At 35.7% G+C, this 22,350-nt stretch overlaps 1 protein-coding gene across 1 annotated transcript in view; it reads right to left on the bottom strand.

Annotated features, from left to right (window-relative positions):
* The window catches only part of TTC27 (tetratricopeptide repeat domain 27), a 126,233-nt gene that overhangs the window by 41,248 nt on the left and 62,635 nt on the right, over positions 1-22,350 (bottom strand). Inside the window, exon 10 of the mRNA XM_080408147.1 lies at positions 12,424-12,537. Coding sequence (XP_080264273.1) covers positions 12,424-12,537 — 114 coding nt within the window. The remainder of the gene's footprint in view (positions 1-12,423; positions 12,538-22,350) is intronic.

Below are 22,350 nucleotides of genomic sequence, written 5' to 3'. Positions count from 1 at the left end.
CTCAGCTGCAAGTTTGAATGGCACCAGCCTTGCACTGGGAGGCGATTTTCTTGTAGGTCTGTAGGAGGTAGCACAGTGCTGACAAAGGAACAGATGCATTTTGCTTTCAGCTGCCTCTTTTTACTTGAGATACCCCAACCTTGGCCAGAGGGAGAGGTCTAAAGCACAAACTGACTCCTCCACCAGCAGCTGCCACTGCCTGCTTCCTGCTACCAGTTTTTTCCAGGGGAAGAGAAGAACCTGAGCCCATGAGTCTGCTGGGCCTCTGACCATTCATCCAGTCCTCAGTCTGCACCTTTAATGGAGAACTAGAGGGAAGAAAGCAGATTTCAGACCAGAGGAATTGACCTGGCAAGGTGCAGTGCTTAAAGCACTCCTGAAGGAGTTGAATATTGCATTGTGATTCGGCATTCTGTAATTTTCAAGTGTCTGAACTTGCAACATTAATAATGATTATGTTTGCACGCATTTTACATGGGGAAAACAGATAAAACGAGAGATGAAGTGTTCTTTGGTAGAATCATTTACTGCATGTTTCTATTTCTAGGCAACTTCAATGTTTGCGCAGATCTGCATCTGGAAAAATGGGCGGGTGTAGCACAGCAATGTGCATAATAGCTACAAACAACAATATTTATGCCATTTAAAATCTAGTTTCAGGCATGGTAGGTCGTATTGTTTGCCCAAGTCTTATCACAAAACTGTAGTGCTATAATTTACCACATCCAGATAGACAGCAATACTGTGAAGAAACTGGGTAACTGCAAAAGCAAATGGAAATATTGAAAAGAGTCAATATATCACAGAACTCTCCATACACTGATCCAAATGATTATTTGATTCAATGGTCTTTAAATCAGTTTGGAAAGTTCAGAAGCCAAATATATTCCTTAATTCAAAATGATAAATGGAACAGGAACTAAATCAGTTAGGCCAGCAGTTCTCTAGTTAGAAGCTACATTCAGCCCACACTATTGCAGTTTGTCCCCAGTATAACAGTTTTCAATCAACTGATTCTTTACATACTAGATTCCCAAAATTTCCTACCTCTGAACATTTAGAAGCCACATACAATTACTGTTTTAAATAATTTTTTTAATAACCCTCCCCTCGCTGTAACTTACTGAAGAGCTAGGCCCTTGGCAGGATGGAAATCCTTTTGGTAGAAACACAGAAAAAGCAGTTGTCACTCCCTACTATAGCATGATAGTTACCAACTTATTTCAAAGCATGAACATTTTCATTCTTGCAATCAGTTCTTGGTTTTGTAAATGATACAACCATTTAATCTAAAAAAAGAAAAGTAACATTTTCCCCTCATTAATGACACAATAGTCCATTCTCTTCTATTTTATCCTTTCTTCAAACATTATTTTTCTTTACTATTTTTAAATTTATCTCACAAAGATTTGTAACCAGTTTAAGGATCTTTTTTACAAATCCCTTCACCCCACTGTATGTGAATCCTAGGTCAATGATTATGAATCTCCGCAGTATACCTCATCAGTTTTGTCACAGAAACTGATCTGCTGAAATCTTACTCTTAACTGTTGTTCAAGAAACTGCCTGAAGTATTCTCCTTGATTATCTCTGGTGTTGTTCTACATGATAAAAATAAAATGCTTCCAGTGTAATGTTCTCAGACTCTACCATGATTTGGCTATATAACCACTTTTTTGCCCCTACTTTAAAATTTGTGAGTAATTCTTCTCAGCTTTTATCAGATTTCCTTCTGAAAATCTCCTTTGACAACAAATACATTGGCTTCTCTTAAAATCACAGTTGTATGCTGACCTGAGGAAGTGGGTTTTTTTTGCTATCAGAAGAAAAGAAAAGCCTTACTGACAGACTCTTTTTTATTGGGTGAGTATATACAAGGACAAAAGCAAGGACCCCTAATTCTGGGATTTACTAAATTGGCTTTGACTTATTACTATTCCAACTTCTGCAAGTATTAGAGTACTACTATTTCCATATTCTTTCACTTTGAATACTTTTAAAACCAAAAACATTCTCTAGTCTCTCATTTCCTGCAATGGTTAAAGTAGCACTAAAATACCTTCTAATGGAAGAATTTTTCAGAACAATGCTGGATCCCTTTCAAAATATTAAAAAACACACAGACACAAACACTTCTATCAATAACATTTGTCTCATTGTTATTGCACTGTTTCCCAGGAATTGTTTTTGTATGTCTTAGCTTCATTTCAGTAAATAAGAAGGCCCTATCTACTACATGCACGACTATAAATTAGTCTTTCAAGACTGAATTCATCCTCTACATTTTGAGGAACAGGTCACCCAGGGCCTTGGAACTCCTTGAACTACAGTATCCTACATGGTTAGTGCCTTCTTGTCATGCTGAAAAACTCATTCATTTAGTAGGCTTTGCAGGGGAAGACTAGGAATATATTCCTTGGAGAAAACTGTGGGAGGACAAAGACAACTGCTTTGTTTTATTTAACTGACGTAATTTCTTACCTATAATAAACTGATCACCACTACTGAACTATACCTGCAAAATTATCATCATCAGGGCATTTTACACTTGCTCTGCATATGATTTTATTGTTCTTGAAAACTATTAAAATCTCAAAGGAATGCAAAAATTATTCTGTTTGTCTTTATTTGGCTCTTACAAAACATTTTACGGAGTAAATAGTTTCCATATTTTTAATAGACTACAGCCCTAATCAAGTGAAATCTTCATACAGGCTTGTGTTTTTGAAGATAAAGTATACCTGAGCCAGAAAGAACTGATATGTTTATGTAATTTGAATTAATAAACATCAATATTATTTCAGCCAACAAATAATTTTGGGGGTTTTTTTTATTTGTTTGGTTTGCTGTTGGTTTTTGTTTTGTTTTGTTTTTTTGCATTAGTGACTTCTGTTCCTTTAAAAGACTAATTTTTATCAGCAATGAGAATCAGAATGTCCTTCAATTATAAATAGCCTTCTTTTTTCTTTTTTCTTTTTTTTTAAACCAGGAGGATCCCATGTAAACATGTTTAAGACAATTATATCTTTAGTGAAAAATTCCGGGGTTTTTTAAAATTCAAATGTTAGAGAATGATGAATGGCATTTCTCACATCCTAAAGAAACTAACCTGCCATTGTCTTAAGAGTTTTCTAGATGGAAATGGAAGTGTGACTAGCAAATAAAGCAAATGTACATTACTATACCAGTTAAATAGAATTATAGGCCTTGTAACCAGAAAGACAACTATCAAACTGTGTTTTGCATTTACAAGTTGCTCCTTTCTTACATGTATCTTAGAAACAAATAGGTTCTGATTACACTGTTTTTACAAGACATTAAAATTAGTAGATCTCAGTTTCAGGCCTGATTTCCTACAGCAAACAAGAAAAACATGCTGTCTTGTCTTAGCAGCTCCCAAGGAGTTTCTCAACTCTGAATAAACCACGTGTTGAGCTATGAAAGAAAACATGCCTTTGCACCTGCATGGCAGCTGCTGGAGACTGGTTTACCACTTCAGCATACTCCCATCCCAGGTAATATGATTTTCACCAGATTTTCACCAGGTCATGCATCCAATTGCCTTTAAACCTCAGCAGCAAAACATGTCCTGCTGGTATATTAATATAGATTACTGATTATAAGTGTAAGTTAATTTAGATTACTGATTATAAGTGTAGTTTTAATAGAAATTGTAATAGAATATCTAAACATTAATTGGATGTACCAGTTTTTCTCTACCCCAGCTTATGTCATAACTGTGCTATCACTTGGACTTTTAAACTTTGTTGTTCTACAGGTAGTGACTGCATCATAATAGAGATATTGAATGCAGAAAGATACTAACATTTTCAAGTATTCAGCATGAAATGATTCAGCTAAATTACTGATTTTAAACAACTCTTCTACACTTCCTACTGTATAAAAACATTGACTTACCACTTCTTGTTGACCTCACTTCAGAAAGCAAGCATTTAGAAAAATTACACTTGTTTTACTGCCTACCTTTAGTAGGCATTTTATCTGTGAGTTTTTTCAGTCTAATTCTCTGGTGTACCAGTTAAAGCTGTATCTTTTTTCTACTTTCAATAGTGGAAAACTGGAAAGTTACAGTTTATACACCATTTCCCAGAACTTCTTTGTGATATTCTGGTAGTTCATTCCTCCCTACTCCATTCCTACTTTGTCCTCGGGCAAAGAAATTAATTCTTCACTTTAAACTTACTTCTTAAGTATACTCTACATGTTTAAAGCAAGATCATCATCTGAAGTTATCCAAATGTAATGAGTTCAAATTCCAAAATTACTCAGGAGTAGACTACATCTTGAGTTTAAGGTACTGGTTTTACCTATACTATCATTTTGATGGCAGGAAGGCGAGGAGGCCAAAAACTTGTAAGACATTTATGCAAAAGAACTTGAAGTACTGGACTACCAAAAAGAGAGTTTTTGCATAACTCCAGGTGAACTTTTAAGATGCAAGAAGATGTTATGAGTTATAAGGTAAAGTATGCTGGAGCAGAAGTTATTGATTAGGGTGCTGGAACTGTGCATGTCTGTATTTTTTCTAAAATTAGTCATGTAGTAGATTCTTAAGGTGAATGTTTTTGTTTGCTATACCAGGCCCTGCAAATGTGTACTTCTCTTTGAAACCAATGCCAGCCAACTAGGAAACAAATGTTCACTTAGGTTGTCAGTGTCATGTTACCAAAAAAAGCATCGATTTCTTTATAACAGGGCTTTTGCAGCTGGGTGGGGAAGGAAAGCACACAAGAGGAAATGAGTCCAACAATCCCAAATGAAATATAAAGCATTTTGATATCAAAATTAGCACAAAAGAGGTCAAGGTCACGAGCAGAAGGTAACTTGGATTCATGAATGTCTGACTTGGTATTTCCTTTTCTTTTGAAACTGAGAGCCAAGCAGTATACCAGGCAATATAGAGCATGTCCTATGCAATTGCCATTTGGAATGTTTTGTTGTAGTCAAACACTACCACCTAAAGAAGCATGGTGAAACAAATGAGGTTTGTAACAGCACAGCAGCATTAGTGACTTTGAAAATTGTGAGCTTACTGTTCTGGACAAATATTGAGCCCAAAGTTACTGAGTTCCAGTGCTTAGGATATGGGTTTCAACGTTGAAGCCTGTTAATGACTTAAGCGTCAGGACAAATCCACTTAAAGAGGTCACAAAATCTTCAGAAAACTACAACGTAGATTTTTTTCTTTATGCCATTTACATTTATTTTTTACTTATTTTAATGTTACTTATATGAAACATAATTTTATAGTTATTGCATTATCCTTACCAATCAAGTGTACCTTCTTGAATGTTTTTGCTTTCAAAGAAAAAGCTGTTTCACCTGTCAATTATGTTATTCATTTTTATGATATATCAAAAGGTATATAAGCAGAACTTCTCCTAAAGCCTGTAGAGGCTATATTTATCAGCTCGCTTGTGAAGGATGGATTTAAAACCAAACCACTCATTTTCTGTTGAAAAAGCAAGAATACTGATATTGTCCATCAATTCACCATGACAGGGGTACATTTAAAGTTAGTCCAAATATACGGTAGATCATTTGGCATTTGGGGAAAGAACATCCCCATTCCCCATTTCCATATATGCATCTTGCCCCCTTTTTGGTATGCTTGCAGCTTATTTGTTTGCAGTGCAGCATTGTAACCTTACTCCACAGTCTCAAAAGCCAAATATATCTGGCTGGCCTTAGGTTTAACCTGCATTTTTTTATAAATCAGGAACAGGAGAAGTAGTTGTAGTCCAGTAGTCCATCCTCCCAAAGAGATCTGCATTGAAGGTTCCCCCTTTCCTATCAGATGATTTGGCATTTTTGTCACAGCTCTATATAGCTGCATATATCTGCCCTAGACCAGTAGCCATATGCCTCATGCAATCACACACGTGGAGACTCACCCACAGAGGACAACTGTTTCTTGTATAGATAAGTCCCCCGTTTGTAGCTAGTTAGCTAGCTTTGATACTGCTATTGGTGAACAGCAGTTGTGTAACACTTTGTACAGGGTGCATGACCTGCAGAGGAACTGGATACACTTCAAAATAGTAAGCCTGCATTACGTTTCAAGCTGTTGTGGTTACACTGCTCTTATAGTTCCCAAATCAGCTTGCTCTGGGGGAAGGCACAACTGCAGTCAATGCTGAAAAATAGATCCAAAGTCTTCTTCCGTCAGCTTTGCTTTCTGGTTTTCACTAAAGGGGGAAGTGAGGACAAGGACAGAGAAGAAATAAAAAGAAGAAAAGCTATCATTGTTAAGTCAGAGTTTAATTACAATATAGGAGGAACAGACAACTGCCTTAACAGATAAGAGACGGTCTGGTTTGTAATACGTGGCATATGCACTGGATATTGTGACTCAAGAAAACCTGTCCACCAGTACTGCATAGCTAACATGGTTTGTTAACTCACCTCAGGACACTTATCTTCAGATCTGCAATGATATTTATGACATACAGCAGCAGAGATTAATCTATTCAAATTCAGGAAAAGCTGTAAAGCCTCATCTATGCAATTTAGCAATAGGTAGGAATAACGTGTCCTCCACAGCTTGTATGTGGTCTGATTACATGTGGAACTTAATTATTTGAATTCTTTAGTTCCTTGAAGTTGAGCTTATAATGCTCATGCGTTCCAGGGCAAAGCTTAGGCAGAAAATGTGAAAGTTAACTCCTGGAATCTGTCGATACTCATATTTTTCTTTGCAACTCTCTGTCATCACTTTGTTAAAAAAAGTGTAATATTACTATTCAATACGGCTTAAGGATTCTCCTATCTGACATTATTATGATGCCTAACACCATCATTCAAATTGTCAGGACACTGAGCAAAGAAACTGTAAAGGGAGAAAGGTAAATGCCTTCAGAGCTAATATTCAATGGGAAACATTTGGAAAAAAATGGGAACTTAGTATTTTTGGCTCCTTTTAGAAAGTGCATTGACACTGGAAGTGGAACAGCTCAGGCACTGAACATAGTTCTCACATAAGCAAAAAGGTTTGTACTTTAAAAGTACTAGCTGAGAAAATATGAAGAAACTTTAGCACAGAAAGAATGGTTTCATTCTTTTCCCCACACCAATAGCGCTGATCCAAACTGGCAAATACAACACTGCAGAAGAAAACTTCTAGGCAGAAATAATTACCTGGAAAATTATACTATTCAATATTCTCTTTTTTTGCCAGTAGTACAAAAGCACTTGAATAACTCTTGGCAGGCTGGATCCCTGGTTTTGTTTTTTTTTCCCTCCAACAAAACCAATAATTGCATAGTGGAAGAAAACCAGAGGGAGCCAAGCACCACCACTTTAATTATTTTAAATGTGCTAATGAGTTCAGTGGATCCCCAGAATCACTTGTGTAATGTAGCATTGTCTGTCAAATCTGTCATCTGCTTAAACAAAATAAAATACATTCTGGAGATGTGTGTCTTGAGACTGAAATCATAACTATCACCAAGAGGTCACTCTCTCCTGCGATTGCTTTCTGAAGCAGTAACATTCATTTCTAGGGTTCTGGAGACCTTGTGATCTTGTGTAGAATTCATCAAGGAAAGGTTTTATAAGACACCTGGCTTTTCTCATCTTTGCAAGCACTATTTGGAACATGTGTTCTAATAATAAATACAAACTAATAGTTGAAAACTATAGGGATATCAATGGAGGATCTCTACAGGATAGAAGTCTGTCTTCCACTTACTACACTCCTGAAGGAAGTGAGATAAATCTCTTTCAGTTCATCAGCACATCTCACAGATCCTAATAACTTTCTGTTAAAACTTTCAACTTCATGTGAAACAAATTTATTAGCGATAAATTTTTCTCCTCCTTCTCCTCTCCCATCCCATGCACAACTAAAAGCACGATTAAAATCTTATTTAACATACTCTTAGAGTACAAGAGGGGGTTAAAGAATAGGAATAGGAACTCCTAGTAGGTGATCCAATAATTTAGCTGAACAGACAAGAGCTGTCAATCCCTTGGCCATACTAAAAGTCTCTTTCTATTGCTCCAACCATGGTCTTGAGAGGGCTGATCAGAAAGATACATGACTTGAGAAGCAAAAGAAGTTAGCCTCAAACTTCTTTAGATCAGCCTAGTGGGAGGAATACTGCTCCCCTCTCCTTTTTGAACTCTCCTCTTAACTGCTGAACTTGTCCAATTTAGAACAACAGCCAAGTAAAGCAAAGCAGAGGGAGCAAGTTGGCAAGGAGGTGACAGTTTAATTTTGAAAATAAAAAGGATATATTTCTATGATAAATGACATAAGCTCCTTGCATAACCATTTAAAGACCATCAATGTGAAAATAACAGAACAGCAAAGTTGCATTCAGGCTCATTGAGCTCAAGGTGCCAGTTCTGTTAGATCGATACCAGCCTTCTCTTTCTATAGATGTACATAAATTCTTTTCAGATTTGAAAGAACTGAACACCAACCAGCATGTTTCTATAGTAAGAACTATTTACACACACACACACAAAAATAATCATTATTTCCCTTTCTTGTACACACAGAAAAACATTAGTTGCTGGAGAAAACGACACTCTGAAGTATTATTTAAGTGAAAATTACAGGGCAGTTGACACAGAATTCCCAACCCCATACATCTGTGTATGACTAAGGATATAAAACAAGATCTCATGTGACATTTCGATCTTAGACATAATGATTAGCCCGTAATATTGCCAGTCTGCTCCCAGGTCTCCTGAAGTCTTATTAAAAACACCCTTTTCAAGACACATTTCTCTCCCCGTAACAGGCAAATTCCTTTGCTGCCAAGAAAAGCAAGCAAGAGTGAAGCATATGAAATACCACATATGTTCTACTGCCTGTTAGGAAAACCAAGTGATTAGCTTACAGGCATGCTATCACCAGGTGCCACGAGCAGCAGAAAATACAATCAAAAAAGGGGCACATAACAAGCTGAGAAAAGCTGCAAGCATTGAGGTAGCCAGTGTAACCACCCAGATCAAGCTGCAGGCAGTAGCTGTAACAAGTCACTGCAGGACAAGCCTGAGCAGGCTACTGGTCTACCAGGCACAAGGCAGCTTCACCTCTTCCACTGCCAGTGTAATCCAGCAGTAACGATGCTCTCACTTCTACCCAACCATTCTTTATACAAAGCACAGCATGTTAATTCATTTTGCTGCGTTCTTAGAAATATTTCAAGATCCACTGAAATGGAAGAGTACACTTGCTTCATAGATCAAGAAACTACAGTGGGATGCTATTTGTTATGTGCTTTAAACTGGTTGGTTTGTTTTGTTTTTTAAATCACCCGTTCCTTTTCTCTTTTTTCATAGCTCTTTGACCACTCAAAATTCCTTTTTTCTCTCCCATCCTATTACTTGAGCTCTGGCTGCGCTGTGCACAGTAATTTGTGGTTTAACAGCTTATTCCAGCCCATTTTCCACTATTAATAGTTTCTGAACTACTCTCTTACAATAGAAGGTAGGTGAAGATCCCAAAATTGATGTAGAAATGGCCAGTTTCTGGTTATGTGGATAGCTATTTATCAAAAAACATCCCCTTTTCTTCCTGTTTTCTCCCTCCCTTTCTTTCCTTTCTTTCCACCCTAGCACTTCTCACCCTCCTTCACCTACACCCACACGGAAAAAAACCAAACACCCAATCTTAAAAAAATTATACTCTATCCAGAGTCACATTTTGGTTGGCAGTAGCTTGATCCAGACTTCAATGTATGTTATACTGGTCATGATTAAGTATTCTAGTGGAATGTAAAATAACTGTTTTAGCTCTCAAATACTGTTTCCTTTTCTTAGAAAAATGGCTGAAAAAAAAGTACTGGCTTTAGAAATCTTTAACCTTATTTTTGTAGATCCAAACCTCACTTAGGCAAAAACTGGACAGAGACAACCAGCAGCATCCAGAAAAAAACAAGAAAAAAAAAAAATCTCTTTTCTTCACTTTCAGTTAGCTACTAGTTGAAGTAGGTTCCAGAGCACCCAGAACGATCATTTTAAAATCTGTTCCAAAGACTACATCACCTGTAGTTCAGATTTTTAAAGTAATCAGAGAAAGGTTTTGAAAATTATCATTCCAATTCCTTTTGAAGCTTTTCAATTAGAAAAAAATACAAAATCATTTAATAAGGACTGTTTAACATAAGATAGGGACATATTTAATACTTGGAACACGGCAAATAAATTCAACCAATATACTCTCATTTCAAAAATAGCTGCAATTATTTTCAAATAATTAAAATAAGTTAAACATACATAGCCAGGCCCACAAAAAAATGTAGCCAAAACCTGCTTGCTTTGACAAACCAACAATGTAGCCTGGCTTGCTTTAGAGCTGAAAAAGCATACACTTGCCCAGTGATATTAATCTAAAAAGATGCTTGTCAGCTGCAGACCCAGCATAGAAGTAGGTAAGGGTGGAAACGGGAAAAAGGAGGAGAGTTAAAGTAGAAGAGGAGAGTCCCAGCATCAATACCGTCAGAGCCTATCAATGGCTCATGCACCCCTCAGACACCCTTGAAGTAACTAACCTAGAGGATTTAGTTTACCACTTCTTATTCAAGCTGCCTTACAAGAATTTTTATAATTACTTAAAAAAATTGATATTGCAAACAGGGGGAATCTAATCATATTTACACCCACCTCCTTCCTTAATCTTCAATATCTAATCTTTCTACAGCAATCTGAACTAGTAAACATAAAACTGTAAAGCAAACAAACAAACCCCACCAAAACAATTTCTATGAAAATTCTATGGTTTTGAAATCCATTTTCTACCAATAAATGGCTGCAGAACTCACTAGATCTTTGGCATCTTCATGAAGATGATATATCAAAAAAACTTGTGTCATATAAAAATAATATCATTCACTATGTTTTCTGATTCCTTCTTACAACTGTTAGAAACCACAATATTAAAAAAATTCTGATCTGATGGAACTCAGGAATGAAAACCTTAAATGGAAAGTTATTCAAGTTATTTGATTATTTTAGCACGTATCAATCCTCAAACAACTGTTAACTATTTTTGGAAACTGAGCTTGATACCATATCAAATCAACACAAATATGTCATTATATTCAAAGGTCTAGAAAACTTAAAAGAAAGAAAACAGAAGCACACTAGAAGACAGTATTTAAAACCACAGATTTTGTGTCTCTGAGATCACCTCCCAAAATATCACAGCACATACTAATCAAATCTCTCACATTACTACAGTTTCAGCATACAAAGTCACACAAATGTACTTGCAACAGTAACGCCTTTGTGAAGATTTCCATCATAAGACTGTCAAACTGTTTAGCGTAACCAATTTCTGGTACTCAGGTTTAATCAAGGTAGACAAAAATGCTGGAGACACTGCAACTGTTTTATGGCTATGGGCATCAAGGATCCTGAGATTGCTTCCCAATTGCCATCCGATGCTACATCTCCTAGACTTGGAATCCTGGCTTCATTGACACTCTTCTAATGACCCCAGGAAATTCCACTAGAGCAACTGCGTGTCCTCTTCAGCAAAAGAAAAATGCACCAGCACACCCAATCTGCACTCCTTCAAAAAGCCAAGCACCAATAATGATTTTAAATGAAACATCAGCTTTTCAGGATTTAATTACACAGCACCATAATCCTAAATTTTATACATTCCCAACTGTTTTAGTCAGCAGGACTGCTGCCTAATGGACACATAGAAATGCCTGCTGTTCATGTGTGACAAGACTTAACAGCATAAAGATGAAAAATGGCTAACAAAACTCTGTAATATGAAGGGAAAAATTAATATTTCTATAGCTTACAGACCTTTCCTTTGAAAAATCTATTTTGTAAAAAAATCCTACTAGCTAACACACTTCAGAATTTTAAAATTTCTTTTTTGTGTTTGAAAACTGATCTATTTGTTTGGAGCTAGATTATTTAATCATTGCCTCAAACTCGCAATAAAAATGTTAATCACTAAGTATCACAAAAAAATGCTAAACTGAAAGCGCTGCTTTATTCAAAAATGTGTTTTCTTTGTTCTCACAATACCAGTGACTATTTACAAATTTAAGTGCTTTCTACAGATGATTTACTTGAGTGAAAACTTTGAAAATATGATAGCAGTAGCAACTTTACATTCATGAACTTAACCTCCTCAGATCAGAAGTCTAAAACTAGAGGTAAGAAAACAGATTTTAGTTTCAATCTTGAAAACTTGTCACTTTTTTGAATGAAAGTGACCATTTATTACTTGTACATGTAAGACTATCTCAAGACCAGAAGACATATAAGGTTTTGTGGTTTATGGATCTAATTTAGAGACATAATTAGAAAATATCTCACTGTACAGGTCGCAGAAAGGAACTGCAGAAGTTCCTAACTCCTGCCTGTTTCTATTTGACATATAAAAAACCCTCTACTTAAAACAAGGCAGCTCAGAAGTCTTACCTGAGTCTGCTTCATTGCCCGTTCCATTCTGCGAGTATTTCCTTTCTCAAGCTTGGTCCGAAGGAGTAAGGCTGATGTCTGAATGGCCCAGAACTTTGGCTGAGCAAGCAAGCACTGCAGAGGAAAAAAAACATTTTTTCATTATTTCATTTTAAAAGACACTGAAGACAATAAAGTTTTTAACAGTGTTCTTGAGCATGAATGCTGTTTCCTAGTCTGAAAGTCAAATACACGGTTGTAGTCTCTTTGATGAATTGAAGGCTGTACAGATTACCTTAATCTATTTTCAATATAAAAGGCATCAAAACTTTTTTTCTCCTTCAGACTGCATACAGTCTGTACACGTACCCATATGTTGTATACACCAAACTGCACAAATTAAAATAGCTACTCAGAATGGAAGGAAAATACAGAATGCGATACTGAAGCAGTCTGGCTCAGCCTTCCCCACACCTGCATACTGGATAGCTGTAGACAGCAGCAGGGATCCTGCTTCTTAAGGCTGAACAAAACCAGCTCTTTTTTGCCCCCTCTTAATGTATGAGGTGCTCTGATGCCTGCATTAACAGCACCTCCACATTAAACAGGCTGAAATTGCTAAGAATCTGAAGAATATTAATTAATTTAGAATTTGCCATGACTAGAGAATAACAGGAAGAATTTTTGATGTGTAGTAGATGTATGGGGAATATGGAATATTCTAGGTAAAAAGCTTTCCTAAAGATATGGTAAGTTATCACTTGGAATGCCCTGCCCTGATGCCAGGAACTTGGTGCCAGTCTCCAATCACTGATTTTTAGGAAAGCCCGATAGGAGATACGTAGCCAATACAACTTTGATATCCCTTAATAATGTACAGACCACCTGGATTCTTTCCAGTATGGTTTCAGACAGAGCATATCATTTTTCTGTTACTCACTTTGAAATGGGAGACAGCAGGAAAACATCCTTGCTAATTTCATTGACACTACAAATACAATCCAGCTTCTCTGAGAAAATAAATTTGTCTATAGATACTTGCAGACTGCAGAAAAAACCCCAGTGGCTTTATTCTTTCCTTTCAAAGATTTCCCAAAGCATTAAAAAGTATACTTTGCTGGTGGTTTGTGTGAAACGCCTGACAAATTTCTGTCATATTGTAATCTGTTTTTCTTTTCCCTAGTGTTTTCACAGGAAAGGAAGCAGAAAGAAACAAGCTAAAACAAATTATCTCCAAGCAAAACTACAATGGGAACAGAGGCAACAGCAAATGAAAGCATAAATGAAAGCAGTATGAGCACATGTACAGCCACCAAACACTTCAACATCAGCTGATCCTCCCTCCTGTGACCAATGATCTCTGCACTTCCACAACTTCCACTCAGTATTACAATAAGTAGTACCCCAAGGCTTCTATACTGTCCTCTGTGCTGAGGACCTGGAAGTACTTAGAGGAACACAATTACAATCTTTTATATTCTGTAAACTTTCAAGTATCCTTTTTACAAATTGATTATGATCAGTAAATATGTTAACTGGTTCAAATCCTAGTGGGAAGCTCATCTCTCTACTGCCTCATCATGGGAAGTTAAGTCTCCTACCTATTTTTGTTTGGTCTTAAGACAAACCCGTGCACTGCAGGCAGGACAAGTACAAGGCATTCCTAACAGAGGACCCTGGTTTCTGAATTTATTCTTCAGTGGCCAATCCAGGTGGCTACTAAAAAAAATACACCTTAAGAGTTTGTTAGGGCAAACACTTGAAGATTGTTTACTTTAGCTTAAAAACTTCTTTTATAACAAAGGTTACCCTTTTCTCCATTTTCTCCACTATTGGTATTCTGTCATATTATTTTATTTTTTACTTAAAGGGATTTTTTTCTCTGCTACATTGTCGTAGATACTAGTATTTATTTTTCAAATGAACACAACATCTCTCAAAAGAATAATGGAAACTAAAAGGCTTGACTAATAGTGCTCCTAAAGATATTTTCAGGTCCAATTACAGCCCTTGCCCAGCAGCAGAATACTCGTCCCCTTACCCTGGCTCACCTTAGCAACTGGCACAAGGAGAGTATAGCACAAAGCCTCTGTGTTCACGCCACACAGCTCTGCAAGAGAACCAGCAGCTCAGGAAAGCCTTTCTTCAGCTTCTATGTATACCTCCCACACACCATTGCAGTGATTTAAGCAATCATGCTGTATAAAGTGTGTATAAAGTCATATGGGGAGAGAGGAGAAGCGAAGAGAAACAGGGTGGGAGAGAGGCAGGGATAATTATGTTTCACTCCTCTGCAGAAGCAATGACAGTCTTATCTTAAATAACAATCCTGCTTTTTAAAGGTATTTATAAAACAAAATGTAAGGTATACCTGCTGTACAATTACAGAAGAAAAAGCTAAATTCTCTACCAGTTTTATTGATACTTTTTTTTTATTGATACAAAAAAGCATTGCAATTGCATAGGATGATGACAACCAGGCCTATTTTTCAGTTAAGAAACTCTTGTAATTTTATACTTGTACTCAGCTCAGTCCTGCATCAGAACTCAAATGCTCACCTTTTCATTGCCTAACTGCAATGTTTACAGCACCAAAGATACAAAATAATACATGTATAAAGGGTACAAATGTTTATACTCAAGGGCTGTAAAAAATAATTTCAGAATATGTATCTATAACCATCAAGCAAGCCTTAATCTGCACATATTCTGGACAAAACCCCCTATGTTTTCAACTGAAAATAAATCTAGACTCTACTGATGAGACTATAAGTTAAAATAAAACATCTGGAAAAAAGAAAAACTAAACCAAAATTATACAAGTTAAGTCAACATATGGGAAAGTTTATTGTACTGTACCAAAGGCAGCTAAGAAAATTAACAGAATAATTCTAAAACAAAACCACTACTGAGAATCTTCTCAAGTCATCCTTGTTCTTACTTTAGGGAAAGAACAATAAAATAAAGAAAAGCAGGAAAATTAGGTGGGGTGAGAAGCAAGGAAAAAACCCAAGGTTATGCAACATTTTCTGCACTGAATGGAATGTTTTCACATGGGAAAACTCATTTCTCCAATTCTTCCCCACATTTTTTCCTACTAACAAGAACCCTTTATACCATCCTCTCCCATCATATCAAAGTGTAGAAAGATTACTAAAATATTACACAACACAGAGTATTTCATTCAATGCATCACCCTTATATGACAATGGAATGAAACATGTTCGTCAATATCTTAGTAACAAAGTAGTCCGTTACTGTACGACACCCCCATTACTATGTAAGAACAAAATGGCAAGTCATATTTGAATGGTGAGATAGGTGCACGTTACTGATGACACCCAGATCAAACCCAGCCACATGAGTTCTGCCAAAACCAGGCTGATTCTCAGGCACTGTTAATGGATGATTCAGCCTCATCGTTATTCAGAATTTAACCGACATGTGATGCATTCCCTGAGCACTCTACTAACTTTCTGTTAGAGAACCAGAGAAAAAAAATGCTTGCGCAGCTTGCAGTGTCTATACAAAATTCAGAACAAGCTGGCAAAAATCTTCAAGGATGCTTGTCACATTGGTACTTCATATATACACATACATGCAAAAGTGTATTATTTATGAAGTTACAATGTTTGGTTTTAAGGAAACTACACACAGAGCAAGCAGCCTACAGCTTAAAAATCAGTAATATAATATATTCAAGATAAAACAGAAAAGATAACCAAAGAACCCTGGGAAAGCTGGGACACACAGAGGAGCTTCACACAATACTATGAGATGTCCAACCCCCAACCCAACCCAACCTCTTCTGAAGGACACATGGATAAGACTGTATCACTCAGCCATGACTTATAAAATGTACAGGTTGTTCAGACCAACTCTTCTGTATTACGCCATCCGCTATTTAAAAAAGTAAGAGTTCCTGTAATAATTCTTTCTGACATCAAAGTCAGGAAGAGCTTACATGGGCTTATTAGGTGTGCTAGACAAGCTGGAACAGGTGAAGATGATCCTTGATAACTGCAGTTTTAAATAAATTTCATATCTTCTGATTTTTCCTTATTATAAATCTATGCTTTACATAAGCCCGTTCTTTTATTCTTGTCCCTTGCTCACTGGTAAAACATGAGTAGCCTAGCAAACTCTGCAATTGCTATGATGGAGCCATCATTTGAAAGTGGACTTTGAAACCCTGAGCACTTTTAATTGCAACCAGTTGCAGAATTCCTAAGAGTTTTGCACATTAGTCCATCACTGAACAAAAAATACTCTGCTTATTGGCCGAACTGACAGGATGTGGTGAAACGCCTTACTTGAAGGCACAGGCATGAGGTACCCTGAGGATTGCTCTGTTCCTCTGTCATCACCTCCAAAGAAATGGCCTTTAATTTAGATTCACTCAGGTATTTGCTAACATATTTTAAGCCACAAACAAAAAACCAGAAAATACTGGGAGGGATTTAGAAAAAAAAATTTAAAAAATTCCTTTCCAGTTTCTTTTAATTACCAATTCCAGTTTACTACTTCAGCAGCTCTGTTGTTTGCTTTTCCAAAAAGCCACATGTAATTAAGATTCCCAAAATTACTTATGGGGATTATTTCACGTCCATTTATCATTAGTCTTGCTTCATATAACCAAGTATATAATTATATGATGACTTTGATGAATTCATTCAGATTATTAACATTGAAGCCCTATTTCTTCCATTTAACCAAAGGCAAAATGACAACCTTATAACTCATTCTATACTTCTCTAAGATGCGAAAATACTGTGGCTTCTTTTCAGCATCCTGTATTGTGCACAGTAGTCGAGTGAGTACATCAAAAATGAACTGGTTGGAGGCATATGACTGAGGCATGAACAGACAAAATTCTTGCTGCTTGCAGTTGCTTTGCAAAGGTATCTCTTAATCTCTGGTGAAGGACTCTCAACTGAAAGCTGCCTTACAAGTGCCTAACTTATTTTTAAGCATACAGGCATAGGATTCTTTGACATAAAAAGTTCTATGGAATTATATCCTAAGAAATGAGAGAAGAAAATTAGTATGAGATTAGGGAGAATTTGATTTTGTTTTCCACAGTCTCACCCAAATAAACTAATGCTTAAATTTCTGTGTAACTAAACAAGTTTTTATTAAAAAAGTCATGTCCAAATGACACTGTTTAGTTTGATTTTTTTTTTATTTTCTCTTAGCACTGAACTGGTGACAAAAAAGGTAAAATGCAACAGAATTAAAAATAACTGACTTACGGAAAAAACTGCAAGATGCCATGTTATTGTGGAAAAGTTTCTTTAAATTTAATGTACACTTTTAACAGAATTGTTTTACATAAGATGGTCCTTGCAATTCTGAAAAAGTACGCACAGGAAACTCTGCCCTGGGAAGTAGTTAGATAAGCTTTGAAAACCTATTTCTAATTGCCTAAGAAAGATTAAGGCAAGCCAAAGTCCAGAGAGAAGCAGAAAGAATACAGGTTTTGAAAAATGTTCTTAGAAAATCAGCTCCTCTATTAACTGAGCTTGAACACAGATGATTTCTAGTAGTACTGGCAGCTTCTGGCTGAAATGAGTTTTGTAGCTTTAAATGGTAATTCTTAGAACTCTGTAAGGTAAAATAGAGTAGATTTGTGACTAAGTGGTTTCCAATACCAGTGCATTTTTTAATGTTGTGCTGAAAAGCATAAATAACAAGGGGATAAGGAAAATAATAGATTTCTAGTTACAATTAGGCAGTAGAACCATGACTTGGCAACAAAATAAGCCAGTCAATATGACTATTTTTTGCTTTTCTGCTTGGTGTATGAGCATGTAAAAATTCCCTGTTTGCTGAAACAGAGCAAGTAGCTTCTCTGTTCAAATTCAGCAAACATACCGATTCTGCTGTACACGCTCATCCCAAAGATTTAAAAATAAATAAGAATCAAAAGAAGATCTGATTATATATCACAACCAGCAAACACATAACGTTGAGGTTTCCCAGACCTTAAATTCCTCTGGTAGTTTTATTCTTATCACAATACTCAACAGTTTACTAATCCTTCAGTGACCCGAAATTGAGAGGAAACCACAATAAACATGTGCATATGCAAAACCTCAAAATATAATAAATACACAACTAAAATACATTACTGTTTTCTAAATAGGTAAAAGGTAAGCTACATATTTAATTAGACAAGAAGTATTTTATGTTTAGAATTACTGAAATATATTTGTCAAAGGATTCTTTTTAAGAACAGAATGTTATTCTTCTGGTGAGTATAAACATTTTATCTAATGCAATAAAGTTGCTTAGCAACCATGTAAAGGAACTATCTCCTTGTCTATCTCTATTTATATTAAAAGTTTGTATTTAATAATTATCACAGTATACATGCTCTGTATTCTCAGAAATGACTTCGCCAATAAACTTAAAAATGCACTTAGAATTACAGAACATTGAATAACAATTGGAATAAACAGGTTTTTGTCTCTGAGCCACCACTGTCCTCAGTTCAATGCTGTCCCAAGTTTCTTCCTCTTTTTATTTCCCATTGTCATATTAGATACAAAACCTCTCTATCATTACATATCATTGTTATATATGATATATAATTACTGTATGTTAATCTCTAGACATTATATAATTGTGAAAAAATTGAACCCTTGTACTATGTATCTGTAAGACCCATCTAATTCATCCCAGACAAAGACTAAACACTACCATTTTTGAGACGTTACGTTTTTTCATACTAACTGCGGAGCTCCTCTGGTCTCCTAATAAACCATCAGTTTATTGAAGTTGAATAATCTTAAGTTCAGATGGAAACACCTCCCACTTCTATATATTTATAAATAGAATACAGAATACTTTCCATTTCTCCAAGACTATCACCTTAATGTATGACAACTTGACTTTAGGTTCAAAAATCAAATAGAACCTGACATAAGAAAAAAATTTCTCTTGGACAGTGAATTGGAATAGGTGGCAACAAAATAATACATGATACAACAAATTCAAGCCTACTGCCTTCAGTGCTTGTACATGAGAAGTTATACTAGTGGACCAAGTACAACCCTTGATTTATATAAATCATGACTACATGATAGTTCTGAACAAACAACAGTGGTTAACTTGGAAACATACAGGATGCTGAAGCGAATGATTTCAAACTATTTTCTCATTGCAGCTTCTGTCATCTATGAACTGTGGCACTGCAGACAACATTCCTAAATAATAAATTTGGAATTTGCACCGCTAGTCAGGGTGCTAATTTGAGCACCTATAAATTCCTCACTTTCCTAAGTATTATTGATAGGAAATATTTGATATTTGATTTTATGTATCAATAGTTAGATAAGACCTACTAATCTGAAAAAAAACAACCCAATTTTGGCCATCTGTTCAAGACAGCAAGCCTTCAGATAAATACACTGTTAATCTCTAGAAACATTAGGAGAGCTTTAGGCACAAACAATTATAAAATGTAAGGCTGTATATTCTCCAGTCACTTTTTATTAACTATGAACACCTTCATATTTTCTAAGGCCCAACAAGAAAAAAAATTATGTTAGGATTTCACTCCAGATGATTCTTGTTACAACTTGACAAATTCTAATCCTATTTGGCATAATTATGACCTTAGCAACATGAATAAGATAAGGGTCACAAACAAGGAAGATAATATTTTCATCTCTTGAGAATGTGATGCTTCCATAAATCTTATGACAGTGGATATATTTAGTGGTTAGCAGGTAGAAAGGCAGAGAAGAAAAAAAAAAAAGTCTGTAATTTATCTAGTAAATCTAGTTCCTAGTATGCACTAGCCAACAGACTTAGTAAATTGCTCTTTTTTTTATTTTAATTTTTTTCTTCTTTTTAAAAGATCTAAATAGAGGGAATAGTCACACTAGTGTACGCCATGTACATCTCTCCTCCTCAAGGTCAAAAGAATTGCTCAGACAAACAAACAAACATCAAAGGCTCTGCTGATACAGTTTAACAATTATCAAAACCTGTGCTGTATATGGCTTGATGCATCTGTTTTATTTCACACTTTCACTGGACACTGAAATCTATCCTACACTTGAAATCACTCTAAGGGTGGTTTGGACTGGAAAATCAAAATATTACCAACCTATCTTGCAAATTTAAAGTGTACATATATCAACATAAAAGCAAATGTTTTTGAAATTTCTGGTTTTTTCCTATTAAACAGATAGTAATTTTACCTAGCAACTGACCACATCTTTTTCCATATGGCTTTGACAACTATAATTATTTTCTCTAAACTCAACAATATGAAGTCTTTGGTGTTACAGACTAATTGATCAAACAGTGTTAGGGCAAAATATCAAGACAAGGATAATTTACTTTTTTTTTTTTTTTTCCTAAACACCATAACTTGTATTATACACTTTCAGGCATTATTCCAAGTCCTGTGTTAAGTGTTTCTTTTTCAGTGTTGCATCGGGAAAATGTGTTATTACTTGGTTAGGTCTTAAATATTTTCTTGCCTAACAGTATCTAATATAAATTCTACATGGCACCTTTACAGTATTAGCCAAGACCTCTGCACTGTAACAAGAAAACAAAAATTTATGCAATGTGCAAGCCTATATGACAAGCATTAGCAGAAGTTCTGTATTTTCCTTTATTAGGTCTTTCATTGATTTTAATGGGTTGTTACACCAAGACAGCACATTACAGACTCAATCATATAATAATTTGCCATTTTCTTTAAGGTCTCTTCAAATTATCATCATTATTTAAATGTTATGTTCTTTTTCAATAAATTGTGCCTGACTGTCAGTTAGTTAAACCAGAGACACATGCAAAAATATTGAAAGAATTAAAGGACAGAGCAGATTTACTTTCCTGCACCGGCTGAGACATCAGCACGTGCATAGTGCCATTTTCCAGTACTACTTTAATATTCCACATATACTTCAGTAGGCTGAGACCACACATTCAGCATATTTTTTCCAAAGTCTAAAGCCATTCACTCAACTGTATGACAAGAGTTTATTTTGGTCTATAAAACTAATCCTGGGACTCTGCAACTAAAATAGCTTTTCACCGCAACAGGTGTTAGCTGATCATGAGCAGAGCTGGGCTTAAAGCTCTTAGCCGCAGCCATTAGAAATATCTCGGTGCTAAAAAGTCAAGAGCAAGGCTGAAACATGCCGCATCAAGGCACTACTTTAATTAGAATGGTATTTTTAAAATTCACTTTGTCTAGTCTTGTCTGGCAGCCTCGGCACTCAAGTTGTAACATTACATCATTGTAAATACACAGTACCTTTTGTTGAATTTGACTGATAAAACAAGAACATTACCTGATTTTTTTTGCATTTTTGTATACTTCAATGTGTTTGAATGAGATTCTTTCACATATATAATTTCAGAGTCTTGGAAAATGTAATGCATTTGAAATAAAGTATTAATTCTGAGACTTTTAAAATGAAATATACACAACATGCATAACGGACAGTTCCTTTTTTCCCCACCTGCAGGTACAGGTATAAAGAGTTGTTACAAGTTTCCTCTTTGCCTATCCACACTTTATAAAGCAAAACATATGCAAAGATGTTAAAAATCTCTTACTTAAACAGTTAATAACTTAGACTGTATTAGACTGATTTAGAAATGAATACTGAACTCATTATAGCAGCAATTACATTACACTTACCTAGATGCAATTTAGCCTTTTTAAGTATCTTGTTTAACCTCAGTCTGCAAGTAACCAACTCTAGAATTCATCCTCTCTGGAATTTATCACATCTGAAGGTACATTAAATACAATATAAGAGTTACTCAGTAGCTGGCTTAAATAAAAAAATTAGATGGGAAGACTGGAATAAAATTTCTTCTCACAGGACTTACAAAATATTCCACTAGTGTACACAAGAAGGCTAATGTCATTTCACTTTAGCTGTATTTTCCACAGCTGTTTTTTTACCCCACTCA

Source organism: Falco punctatus, assembly GCF_963210335.1.
Source record: "Falco punctatus genome assembly, chromosome: 12".
Lineage (NCBI taxonomy): Eukaryota > Metazoa > Chordata > Aves > Falconiformes > Falconidae > Falco > Falco punctatus.
Note: the sequence above shows the minus strand (reverse complement) of the source record. Positions and strands in the feature narration are given on the sequence as shown.